This window comes from Genypterus blacodes, unplaced genomic scaffold (assembly GCF_046128005.1).
Source record: "Genypterus blacodes isolate CSIRO-AG114 ecotype Tasmania unplaced genomic scaffold, CSIRO-AGI_Gbla_v1 ptg000052l_1, whole genome shotgun sequence".
NCBI classification, from domain to species: domain Eukaryota; kingdom Metazoa; phylum Chordata; class Actinopteri; order Ophidiiformes; family Ophidiidae; genus Genypterus; species Genypterus blacodes.
This window is the reverse complement of record NW_027466864.1, coordinates 4,857,501-4,870,841: the sequence shown is the minus strand read 5'-3', so window position 1 is coordinate 4,870,841 and position 13,341 is coordinate 4,857,501. Positions and strand designations below refer to the sequence as shown.

Sequence of the window (13,341 nt, the reverse complement as noted above, 5' to 3'; positions counted from 1 at the left end):
GCAGCTAGATGCGTGGATACAAGGATTATGCTGAGTTCAGTGGGTTTTGTGAAGTCGGGAATTCCAACTATCCTCTCGCGGTGCCAACTTCCTCTGAGGGGAAATAAAGAGACCTCGCAGTGGGATTCTCCACATGTACTGGCCCTTTAAGAGACTCCGATGCTGCACTTGGGGTTTTCGCCAGCGTGTGTGTGTGTATGTGTGTGTTTCACTATGGCGAAGGAATAAACAAATAGAAAGCAGCGGCAACGATGAACACATCGTTCCGTTAGTTGTGACTAAGTGAATAATAATAGTTTTCGGGCTGCCGGTGGATTTCCAGCAGGCTGTGCGCGTTTTTGGCTCGGCACTCGGATGCTGTCAGCGATGAAAAGAGCGAAACTAGTTTGCTTGTCCAGACCGAGCACCTCCGCTGTGTGTGCCGGTGACACAGGCTAAGCCGCGCCGGACCCCTCATCCATCTTTCCACCGCTTATTTGGCTTCTAATGGCTTCAAACCTTCCGCCATTTCGCCTCGAATAACACCAAACACATTTCATTTCTTTGTTTGGCGTTTTGTTTCGCTGAAATTCCTCCGTCTAAGTCGAGTTTAGCTGCCGTGAAAATGTTGACAGGATCCAAAACCACGTTCAAAGTGAGACAGATGCTCCCTGATATTAAGGTAAGGTTATATTTATTAACCTCTCAACTTGTTTTGACTCAAAAATCCGCTGTTTCTACCGTGTTTACACGGTGTTAACAGCGGGCAGTTCATTTAGACCTCTCTAACGCTTTAGTATTCACAATAATGGCAGTTTCGCTCCTGAAACACAACAATTCGTCTACATTTGGTTGTTTATCTGTGTTTTAAAAAGCTATTCCACCTCCTGTCTTTGTCCTTTTAACATACATCACAGCTCCACGTCTTATCTAACAGTAGCCAAAGGTCCACAGATCAAACATAGGATAATAAATCTATCACAGATCTGTTGTAACACAGCCACACTCCTCACACTGGATGAGTAAACACCCTGAAGCCTGCAAACTTTACCCATTATTTACCATACAGACTTATAACTAACATGGTGGCTTCAGGTAGGTTGCAGCTGAAATGGAAGCCTGTGGTCCTTCAGCAGAAAACCCCTATGTGAGGTTGTTGTGCTGTTGTGTGTTATTGCTGCTCCGGGGACATTGGGCTCTGTCTTCCCTCCTGTCTGGACAGCAGAAGATACATAATGTCACCTTTCTGGATGGGATCACTGACTGCATGCAAGGTTCAGTGAAGGCTCGGTGAATCTTCCAGACAAACGGTGGAGACCTGATGGGGTTTGGGGTTTTTCTCCCTCTGGAGAATTGTGCACAGAGCATTTGTGATTAAACTGTCGAGTTGCTCTGAAATGTCGGAGATCACATCCCTGGGCTACTGCACTTGAGACAATCACAAAGGTACTGTCCCGGTCCTGTGATATAGGAGAGGACGGAGGCCAGGGGGACTTGATAGGGTGATGGACGCCACAAAGCAGCATGTACAGCCGTGTGAATCTGCTCAGAATGGCGCGTTCCTCTGGGCTGCTGGCTTTGTGTCTTTGTGTTGCCTGGCTTTTTCAATCTCCCTGGTTATTTTCAGCAGCCGCAGGGGAAACGCTAACAGATGCCTCTTTACTCTACCCTCGGGCGCTGCTTGCATGTGGAGTGGGCTGAGGGGGGGTGGGCGATGTGCATAGCACAACATCTGGCTGTCTCCATGGCAGCAGCAGTTGGGGTGTGGGGTGTGTGTGTGTGTGTGTGGGGGGGGGGCTTTTGAATTTGATTACCTCGGAATGAGACGTGCTGAATTCATCACAGCCCTCACCCCTGGGATCCAAATGGCCCGGGATGAGCAATGTGGCAGTTCCTGAGAAATGGAGAAATGGAAGGTGGAATGGTGGTAGGCTGTGTAGTAGATGATATATGCGTAGTCCGCCCACACACTCTCTCGGGTTTCACTTCTAAGAGCATGTGTGTTAAGCCTGCTGAGTCCAATCCAAGGCTGGATTTCGGGCACAGAGGCTTTGGTTTTTGCATCTTTCTATTTTACTGGACACGTGTGGACCGTGGATCCAAGAGGTATAATGTAAACAATAGTAAATAAGGATGGGCAAGCACACATGGCAGCAGGAAACCCAGGCTCCCCCTGCATGGCCCAGCCTGCTTTTGAAGCAGCCAGCATGAAAGGCTCACAGCACAAAGCTCCACAGAAGGGAAAATGCCAGAGCAGGATTCATCTGAGCCCTATTCAGAGGGGCTACAGATCCAGGCTTGATAGGAACGGGCCAAAACAGTACATAGGCTCCCACCCGCTCCCTCAGGACCCAGACGTCATGTTCAGTAGCAGCCATTGAGCTACAGAAGCTTCAACCACCGGAACAGAGCACAACAATGAGCATTTCTTCGCGCTTGAACAGATTTACGTCCCTGTTGGAGGGTCGTATCGATCTGCCGTTGGATGATAATTAACCAGGGGCACTATTCACTGGGAAAGGGGTTTGTTCTGAAGAGGGGCTTGTCTGTCAGAGTGTGTGCTGCCACTGTGATAACCTTTCTCATGAGAGCCGAACTGTCAGAGATAGTGACTGTTAGAACACAAATTGCATTTTAAACAAGAGAAGATAACGAGCCACAGAGAACGTTCACTGTTAAAAGCTATTTAGGCAAGGCTCTCGCTCTGCAGTGCCGCACATTTAATGAAAATAGGAGCTTTAAGAGACACAGATGAACCACAGAGACCGAGAGGAGGACGCTTTGTGCCGGCACATTGCTATTTGTAGAGCATTTGTTGACTTGCGAGGGTCTTTCACAAGCCTGGTACTCTGGCTTCAGATGACCGTTGAACCTTTCCGTATCGACACCACAATGTGTCACGAGTCACGACACAAACATCCCTCAGCACCGCACATAAGAGCACTAACAGGAAGGGATAATAAGGATGGAAATATGTTAAGTAGGGTATCATTCAGAGGGGATATCATTAAAACCGCCTGTTAACTATCCATTTGTTGTATCTGGACTCTAGAGTAGCGGTGTTATAATGAAGGATGGCCAGGCTGTAAAGGTTCCCTCGCCAAAGCAACCGCGATGGAAACATTGTGAGTAAGAAATTAAGAAAGAAACGGAGACATTCCTGCTAATGGATGAAGGCTTTTCCCAGAATGGGGGTTAGAAGTTTCCCATTCAGACTGAAGGGATGTAAAAAGTTTGCATTAAATATTAACCACCATGATTCCTTCTTCATGAAACATTCATGTGCAATTTTGCCATATATGCCTAAGTCAGGTTGTGTAGCCTGTGCCGGAGTTATGAGATGGTTTAATATGCGTCTGGGCGCTGGATAGATTTCCTCTGAGAATCACATTCCTCTGTGAACTGCAGCTTGCTTTGACGGCTTTGTTTCCCTCTCGCTGCTTTGCCTTTGGGCTTTCTGATCTCAGTTCACTATTCTGTTTAATGTCGGGGCCTTGTGTTTCTGTTGAACATCTGTTTCAGCATTTCAGGTGTGTTAGAAAAGGAATGTGGTTAGTTTGCGTCTAGAATAAGGGTCGGAAGCAAAAAATAGTTTCAGTTTCTAATAGAGACTATTCTTGAAATGTCAACACCGACATGATATGACAAACATTTAGACGTGTGCTTAAACTGTTCAACTGAATATGTAGAGAGTTCCTTTTCCTTGTACGCTGTGGTAACTAAACAATCGAAGCTCCTGTTCGGTGCGTGCAAAGTACCTTGTTTCTATTCTGGCACCGTACGGTCTGATGAGCCACGATGCTGCTTGTTCACACGGTCCATTGTTATTTCCTATCAAGATTTATTCAAGCACCACAGCTGACTCCTCAAAAAAGAAGAGGCCAAACAAACTGGACTCCAGACGGACAGGAAATCAGATCAGATCGCTTCACGAACAGATCTTTCCACACATCCGATCAGACTTGAATTGAGGTCAGATCAGGCACGATCGAATCCCGTTGGAGTCGGGGTTAAACTCGGTACAGTGTCTCCCCAGCTTCAGAGGGACGTACTTCAAAGTCAGCCCTGTTTATCACCCCTACATCATATCCTCGTTTCTCCTCCAGCCCGTTCACAATGCGGGGCATGACTGCTTCCATTCATCAGAGGAAATGAAAAGCACAAAACAAATAAACGGACTCTGACCCTTAAAGTACAGTGAACACACAGCGGCTAAAAGCTAATGCTTATTTCACAAGCCCCAAGGAGAACATAACTCACTCGCCTCCAAATGCAGCCTCTGTCTTGTTCCTCTTAACAACCGAAACTAAATATCTACAATATGAGGCTTCTGTGGCTATGGGACAGCACTGTCCCTGTCCTGAAATAATTCAGTGTTGTTTGTAGTTGGAAAGACTGTGCTAAAGAGAAAATACAAAGCAACCTTGAGAACAAAGTTAGCCTTCAAACGAGGGATGTTGTTTCACCGCTTTGTCCGTTTTTAGTTTTCATACACGTAAACTAGAGAGAGATGAAAACTGGTGATTTCATGTTCACTCTCCTTACTCGTGAGTTTGGCCCGTTCCATGGGAGGGAGAGGGAGGTATGTTCCAAACCCAAGGAACACATGGGTTTACTGCAGAAGCCTGGCCGCAGCGGCGAGGGGAAGCCATGAGCAATGGAAACTGCAATAGGCCTTGGCCTCGGTCCCTGAAGAGAAAGAGGGAGTGGAGAGGGGGGCAGAGAGGCGGCACAGGGGGGGCGAGACAAAGAGGCAACGAAGGTGACAGAGTGGGGACTCCAGGGTCACGCCACGAAGCAAAAGTGAAACGTGGGCTGAAACACAAGGCCCCTGGAGCGTGCTATGCTACTCAGAAACTTGAGGACAGCCTCACTTTAGCCAGAGTATCTTTGAAGTTTTTGTCTAGACATTATCTCACTCCACTTTCCTTATCACACACACCTGTTTACCTGCAGAGTCATAACATGGGATTGAATGTCACAGAGGGACGACTGCCTTTCCCATCCAAAGGCGTGCGGCTCAATCTCTACCACACTCCTTTAGCCTACAAATCAAGCTTTCACTCTCTGACCCAGGCGACCTCCTCTCACCTCACCCCCATCACACCGTGGACATAACCCACCCTGTATTGGTAGCAGTCACCTTCTCTGCTGAGGAGCAAGTCTGCCAGTGTTGTCGACCTTCAGAGCACAGAGCCAATGAACTTAGGAAAACAACAACAAACCAGGATCAGAATAGAGTCTGATGTCCTTAGAGGGGGGAGAAGGAATCCGGCTGTGGGTTTCTCTGTGGGTGTTGATGGAGGGAAAGTATGAGATGTTTAAAGCCAAATGGAAACAAAATGAACAATGCTCTGGCACGAAGAAGCAAAGTCTTGTAAAGTTTTAGGGTCCTGCCTCAAATAGCCTTCCTAGTTTTGGCCATTAAACTCGTTGAAGCTGTAACTCTGCTGAAGGCCTAGTTTTGAACATGTAAGTCTCTATGGGAGGAGTACAGAGTTAGGATTAGGACGATCGGGACGACGTCTATGACCTCAAACTCATGTCGGCAAGAAACAGCAGAATGTGTGAGGCATTCAAACAACCGAACCCTTTTACTTGTAAAGAAAACAAGCGGTGGTGGTGAGTAAGTGAGCCTCTACTACTCTTTCAAGGAGCAAAGGTCCCTCTTTGTGTAAACGCTGGTGTGCTTTATTAGAGGACCACAGGCTGCCAGTCTGGGCTTTACATGAGATTGCAGCACTGAATTCAGCACATTGTGAAAGTGTTAGTGCAGCACAACACAGGCTGCTGCTGAGTGGATTCCTCATTATTGTTCACACACCCGTGCTGACTCGGAAGAAATACCAGGCCGGTGTGATAAAGCCCGGGCCTAAAATTAAACCTAATGATGAATAGTTTCATTGTGGACCAACTTCTGCCTGGAAATTGCTGAGAAAGACGTTTTAGCCTCTGCGATGTATAGTTGGATAGTAGTCTTGGATGTCAGCTCAGGGCTTTTCTCTCTCTCTTTCTGCTGCTGCTTCAAAGCTCCTTCACCACCTGTGTAATCATATCGCCCGTTCACATACCACGCCTTGGCATATTGTGGGATTTCTAGCCGATAAATGTAAACGGCTCTCACAGGAGGAGGAGGAGGGGCGTAAGGGGGGTAAGTAGCAGAGTTAAGTGGATCCACATGTGCTATTAGCTTGCAGTGTGGTTCTAGTAACCTCTGTGGTTCTGGGTTTGGATCGAGCCTGCAGAGCAGACGGAAGGACGCGAGACACGGTGGCGATCACGGGAAAAGGAACTGCAGGAACAAACTCAGAATCGCAGAGCATTGTGTCGTCTTTCGTCTTTGAAACGAATACGCTGAGACGAGCGAGGCTTTGATGAGAGACGAGGGCCGAGCTGCAGCCATACGAATGTAGTCAACCAGACCAAAGTTGACTCCGACTGTGTGCTAATGTTGTTTAGTCTACGCCTCTTTTGAAGGATCTCGTTAGAGCTTCATGCAGGCACCGAGGCCGTCCAAGTCTGGGAAAAATGTGTCTTTGTTGTAATAACATGCCGGAGTCCAGCCCCCTTCTCCTACCTGTGGCACCCCCGCCCTGCCCTGCCCAGTCCTGAGAACGGCATGTAGATCTGAGCAAGATTCAGAACCAAGGCTGCACTCTGAAGTGGCTCAGTCATTGTTATTGAATTATTGGATTTAATGCACGCTTAGTGATGAGCGATCTATGTGTGGGGAAGTTGGAAACTAACTGAGCAGAACTGCCAGTAAAGGGTTCAAGACTGGAGTTGTCAAATCTGATTCTATTCTTGCCAGTTCCTTAAATTGAAGTTTGCAGAAGACGTGGGTGGAAACTCTTTCTTTTGGCTCTCCCTCTGGGTCTGGGTCTGGATCTGGATCTGGGTCTGGGTCCTGGTCTTGGTCTTGGTCTGGGTCTGGATCTGGATCTAGATCTAGTTTGCCACTACAATGTACCCGGCTCTTCTCTGGGTTAGAACACATCGTTCCTCCGAGTTCTGTCAATATCAGTTTATAGGTTTTTTATTAATCCTGCCTACAATCAAACACATGCTAGTGAACATGTAATCTCCTTGTTGGAGGTCATGAACGCGACCTCCATATTGATTCATACACTCACCCGGTCTGATCTCTGTTTAGTATCTTTCACACTTCAACCACAACTGTTCCCCCCAACAGGAGAGGATGCTGAGTCAGAGCGGTGTGAACGCGAGGAGTCGAGACGTGTTCGGGCTGCGCTGCCTACCAGGTAAGAACACGCTTCCTTCCTGTGTGCAAAGGTCAACCAGTCAAAATGCTGACCTACGACCCCTGAAAATCCCTTTTAGAGTTTAGCCCAGCAGGTTTGTAATCTGCTGGATGTTACACTGCTGCAGATTCCTACTGCTGCTTCTGCTGCATTGTGGGTGATTTCCCTCGGCCTGGCTCGTTCATATTCACGCGTCAGCAGCAGCAACACTCTGTGCCAGGAGCTTTTCATTCCTGCAGACCAGAGGACTCTGATCTGAGACGAGCTAATCTGGAGCGCTGCGTATCAGTGTGTGTGTGTGTGTGTGTGTGTGTGTGCGTGTGCGTGTGCGTGTGCGTGTGCGTGTGCGTGTGCGTGTGCGTGTGTGTGTGTGTGTGTGTGTGTGTGCGTGTGCGTGTGGGTGTGCGTGTGTGTGTGTGTCTCTTCACATTCAGCTCACCTCCAGCTCATTAGTAGCCTCTCCGTTCTTTCCTAACTCTCACACACACTCACATTCTGATGTCTGGACATGAACTCGTCACAAACACACACACACACTTCCTTCCTCATATCATTCTCTCAGACGGTCTTATTAGTTTTCCAGCTGTGTGTTTTTATGGAATACTTTCCAAACTCTGCTGGACCCTGACGACACACACACACACACACGCAGAGCTCCTATTCTTAGCTCTTAACATTTCACCCTGAGTCGTCGTCTTGTCTTAACTCCTTCTCTCAGCTCTCTGTTCCTCGCTCTTACATTTCCATCTCCGCATCATTTCCAGGCAGATTAGCAGCACATCTGTCCGTGAGAAGCCAGGTTGTGTTGAGACAGATGTGCAGACAGAGGGCAGATGTGCAGCTCTGTCCCGCTCTCCTCCTGTGGCCCACAGTAGCTCCTTTGTGAGTTAAACTAAGTTTGTTATTATGAGCTATAAATGTGGCCTTTGATGTTATTTTTGGCATTTAATTGTTCTTAAGACAGATTTGGGTTTCGGGGGAAGGGAAATCCATCCGTTACTGTGGTTACCTTCCTGCAGAATAAGTGTGGAGACGGTTTGTGAGAACACGTTCACTTTCGCAGACGCTCAGTATTCCTGCGCCAAGAAAAAGGACTCACATTACATTACCTGTCTCTCTCTCTGTCTCTCGGTCTCTCTCTCGGTCTCTCTCTCTCTCCCCAACGACCTCTGGGCTCGGCTCCAGCACCCCTACGACCCTGAATAGCATTAGCGGGCGTAGAGGATGGATGGGTAGAAGTAACTGAAATGTGTGCTGTGACTGAGCGTCTGTGTGTGTTTGTGTGTGTCTGTGTGCGCTCGCGGTTGGATCTTTATCGGTGTGTTCAGGCCTCCGTGTTCTCGGGTGACAGCGGGACACAGGACCGCAGAAACGGAGCCGGGCCGCGGGAGGGCAGACGGGTCAGGGCGGCGAAAGCAGCCATAGGTAGATCATGTACCTGTTCAATGCTGCCAGTGACGGAGGGGCTACGCCGGTGCGTTCACACACAATGCAAAGCGGCCCGGACCCCCTTTAGAGCAACTTCACAATCCCCTCTGTCCACCGTCTTGGGTTACAGCAGGATTTAAAGCTTGTCAGTCATCTGCTGGACCCGCTGAGAGACGGACAAGAGATGGAAGAGTTCATTGTGTGTGCTGCGTTGGCTTTGCGTTCGCGATCTCAGTTGGAATTACGTTACGTACAAGACATTGTCTGTCTAGACGACGACTCCTCGGCCCTCCACTCTCCTCCCTCATGGGTCGAGGAGGCAAGGAAGCTTTTTCTCTGCACGCATCCCAGCTGAAAATGAGGAACAAACGTGCAGGAAAACAAATAAAACGGTGCCTAAGACCATGTGGTTCTGATCACGCTTAGCTGTGTGTTCTCAGGCCGTTCCCTCACGTGGTTCCCTTCTTCACATCCAAGTCAAAAGGGGAAGGAGACACATATACACTACATACACACACGTGCATTTGATTCAGCCCAGCTATTTTAGAAGCTAAGCAAAGTGTTTTGTAGAAGAAGAACTTACTTATTTTAGTAAGAGCTATCTAAACACCTTCCACCTTCTCTGTGCCGTCTGCTACTTAACCTGCTGCTTGGACAAACTCTCTCTCATCAAAGCGTGCAGATGGAGGCAGAAGGACGAGAACTGTCTGTTTCCTCCGTCCCCTCCTCCTCCCCTCCTCCCATTTTCAGGCTACAGGAATGTTCCGGGCCCTGTGGCACCCTGGGGAGACTTTAAAAACCAAGCATGCGAAGTCACGTCGCGTCCCTTGAAAGACGAGTTGTCAACAAGGGGTCATTTGTGCTCCGTGCTCGGCATCTTAAAGCGCCGCCGCCGCCGCTCCGTCCTGCGTGTGGTCGAGGAGTTTGATTGATAAGTCCAACCTTGGGTTTTTCTCTTTTTTTGTTTTTGGAAGCTGAGACATAATCACAGGGCGCGCCCAAAGACTTCAACTGTCAGGGTTCATGCTGCCGCCTCTACCAGGCCGTAATGAAAATCCCTCTCCCTCTCTCTCTCTCTCTCTCTCTCTCTCTCTCTCCCTCTCCCTCTCTCTCTCTCTCTCTCTCTCTCTCTCTCTCTCTCTCTCTCTCTCTCTCTCTCTCTCTCTCTCTCTCTCTCTCTCTCTCCCTCCCTCTCCCTCTCCCTCTCTCTGCTTCTGCTTCTTGTGCAATCCGTGCAAATTATGGCGTTGGGAGCAAAAGCCTTTGTTGTGACTGCAGCCTCACTTCCTCCTTCTCTCCCCGCAGCGTAAACAAAGCGTTTCACGTATTAAATGACTGTTTTCCTGTTTTTGCCCCGCTATCCCCCCCAAAGCATCCATTAAAGTAAGGAGTTGGAGACGTTGGGACTCGACCCGGCGACTCTGCCCACAGTGGTTTCAGCTCAGAGTCGTTGCCTCCACGTGGGGCTGCGGAGGAATTCACTGATTTCTCTGAGTGTTATTCCAGTGTTGGAGGAAGCAGCAGTGTCTCCCTGTCTGTCTCCCTGTCTGTCTCCCCGTCTGTCTCCCCGTCTGTCTCCCCGTCTGTCTCCGGCTCTCATGACTGAATATCAACACGTTTGTCTCTGCGTGCGTCAGGACAAACACTTTGCTGTCACGGACAAACAGGCCTTTTCTTTTTTTCTTTTTTTTTCTCCACCTCCACTCTATCCCCGGATTCTGTTGGCATGGCAACCCACCGTCTAGTTGGCAAAGGCTTTGTCTTCCGGGGGGAGACGGTTATAAATGTGCTGCCTCACTGCTGTGTGTGTGTGTGTGTGTGTGTGTGTGTGTGTGTGTGTGTGTGTGTGTGTGTGTGTGTGTGTTTTTCCTGAGTGAAAATGTTTGTTTTTGGAAGCAATGTGCTGGAATTCTGCACGCCTCTTCAACATTCCTCTCTACTTATCCAGCCATGGGAATCCTCGACCCAACAGCGACACTAGATCAGTGAGCCGGCACATATAGAGTATGTTAAACAATAATAAAGCTGAATGTGCAGAGGTGGAGCTCAGGGAAGTAAAGCCTCCTATTGATTATCTCCATGAGCCGTAGCTCCTCTCTCAGGCTGCACAGTAGTGATCTCCTCCTCCTCCTCTGACACTCTGACATGAATCCTCCCACACCTGATTGAAGGCAGCACCTCCTGCTGTCTCACTCGACCTTCCTTTCAGCTCTCATATTTGGTGGAATAGGACGGTTTCTTCCCTCTCTCCTCAGCCGTGAAGTGAAATCAGCCTGTGAATCAGCAGATCTGCACTCTAGATGCTGTAAACACTTCTTTGGTTGAACACAGTAGCGGTTAATGTGATGTGGGAGGCTCAGAAGGCACAAGTCTTCATCCTCCCTCTCTTCTTCTAAACACCTCCCCCACATTTCACACATCGGCCAGCTGCTTGGCTCACTTTTTCCTTAGTGGATTTTTACAGACTCTCTTGGTAGTAGTGTGTGTGTGTGTGTGTGTGTGTGTGTGTGTGTGTGTGTGTGTGTGTGTGTGTGTCAGCCGCTCAGATAATGTGTGAATGTGCCCCAGAGTTCCTCTTCATCCTCTTCTCTCCCTTGTCCCCAGGTGAGTGTGTACTTCAGCGGGCTGTGCTGGTGAGGAAGAAGTTGACTGCCAGAGAAGGAAGAGGCTGGCTGTCAGGAACCCTCTTCTGTACTCACTTCAGAGTGGCCTTCGTCCCTCAGGACAGCCCCAAACCTGACGTGAGGACACTTCCTCTTTTCTCACAACATTTGAGTTTGAACAATTTTCACCTCCGATGTTCTGAATGTTCAACCATTGTTTTCTGTTTTCCCCTTGATATCATTCATGATGCAGGACAACGCTGACCCGGTGCTCTTAGGAGACCATGATGTGGCTTTGGCATCCATAGAGAAAGTTGTGGCCGGTACGTAAAACTTTAAATCCACGCTGTCACTCACTTTCTGTGACATCAGACCATTAACACCACACTGAACCAGTTAGGCTGAGCTCACACTGCAGGATTGTCAAAGCCTCTGAGATGTTGAACTTGTCAGATACACACAACAACAACAACAACAACAACTTCCACACACTAACAGAATCATCCACGATCCCAAAACCTGAAATCTCACAAAATCTCACGAGATCAGACCCAGCCCAAACGTGACTTCGGAGTAAACAAACACGTTGGATATCAAAGAGCAGCGATTCGCTCGGCCAGCTGGCTTGGAAAAAAACAAAGAAGAAGAAATGAAATGTGTCCGGAGTGACGTAGTGTGTGTCAGTCTGGAGCACGGTGGGATTTTTCCACTTCGGCCTCCTCGGCTCCACATTGGCTACCTGCCTTTCCTGTCCAGTGTGTGTCCTCGGTGTTCCCCTTTGAACAACAGGACGCTGGGCTGGACTGGATTGTAAATATTGATATGAAACGTGATGATTTGAGATCAGTGTGAGGCCCAGATCAACCTCCCCTACAGGGAGGGGGGATGTGACCCAAAGACGACTCGATTATCTGGAAGTGTGAACGCAGCAACAAGCCTGCATGACTGTGGTTTCAAACTGTAGAAATGATAAATGACTTCCTGCTCACTTAACAAGTTCCCTGCTAGTTTGCATAGTTAATGTAATTATGTTTAATCTCATTTCAGACTCAGTTGCCTGTACGATCCTTAATTTGTCTCTCTGGGGGCTTGAAGTGGCACATTAGCACCAAACTGCTGTGACCGTTTCAGTAATAAAAACGCGCGTCTGAGATCAGGATTAACGAGCGACTCTCCCTCAGATCTCTCCAGGCTCTCCTGTGAACTTAATGAAAAGCTACTCGGGGCTCTTTGGCTCCCGGCCCGTTGGACTCCATCCAAAACCAGCCTCTTTAAATCTGTGATTAATTAGAGGCTGTTGTCTTGTGTTGTGTCGTGCGTTTGCAGTGGGACCGTCCAGGACCAAGCTGGTGACGCCCAACTCCTCCCTGAAGTTCACCCCGGAGGAGCTGGTGCTGTACTGCAGGGACCTGCGAGTCGTCTGCTTCCTGTTCGACCGCCTCACGCCCGACACTCAGGTTTTAGAGGTGCGTGTTCCGTCGCTTCGTTTCCCAGAATATATGGATCTCGTTTAAGGCGCGGCTCGGTCTCACACACCGTGAATTACAGGCGGTCCCTGATGGGCCGTAGCAAAGAAGACATTGCAGGTGATTAACTTTGATGGGTCTCTTTGTTGCCACAGAGACGGGAGCTAGCAGACTTCATCACTCAGCCTTTTAAATGAACTTTTATGGATTTCATTCCGTGTTCTTTTTACAATCTTCGGTTATAGTTCAGTATTTATTTCCCCTCCCCCCAGGTTTTTATGGCTCCAATTTCGCTTTGACATTTGTTCATTTGCATCCCTGCAGATATACACGCAATTAAAGGCCCCCGTGTGTGTGTGTGTGTGTGTGTGTGTGTGTGTGTGTGTGTGTGTGTGTGTGTGACTGTGTGTCTGTGTGTTTGTGTCTGTGTGTGTGTGTGTGTGTGTGTGTGTGTGTGTGTGTGTGTGTGTGTGTCTCTCTCTCTGTGTGTGTGTGTGTGTGTGTGTGTGTTGGCTCAGATCTAGGCCTCTTGTTCTTGCTGACGACCTTTGTCATGTTGATGGCCTCTCTGTTGTTGTTGTCCCTCCTCAGATAACCTACACC

General features: G+C 48.6%; 1 protein-coding gene across 2 annotated transcripts in view; it reads left to right on the top strand.

Moving 5' to 3' along the window:
• The first annotated feature begins 77 nt into the window (after positions 1 to 77).
• Positions 78 to 13,341, top strand: part of mtmr11 (myotubularin related protein 11) — a 24,902-nt gene continuing 11,638 nt past the window's right edge. Inside the window, exons 1-6 of one of the 2 annotated variants that reach the window (XM_076150390.1) lie at positions 78 to 661; positions 7,172 to 7,241; positions 11,274 to 11,410; positions 11,526 to 11,595; positions 12,599 to 12,738; positions 13,330 to 13,341. The exon at positions 13,330 to 13,341 is cut by the window's right edge and continues 73 nt beyond it. In XM_076150390.1, coding sequence (XP_076006505.1) covers positions 605 to 661; positions 7,172 to 7,241; positions 11,274 to 11,410; positions 11,526 to 11,595; positions 12,599 to 12,738; positions 13,330 to 13,341 — 486 coding nt within the window. In that variant the 5' untranslated portion in view covers positions 78 to 604. Of the gene's footprint in view, positions 662 to 2,922; positions 3,105 to 7,171; positions 7,242 to 11,273; positions 11,411 to 11,525; positions 11,596 to 12,598; positions 12,739 to 13,329 lie in introns of those variants that run through there. The other variant, XM_076150391.1, reaches the window with a different exon arrangement.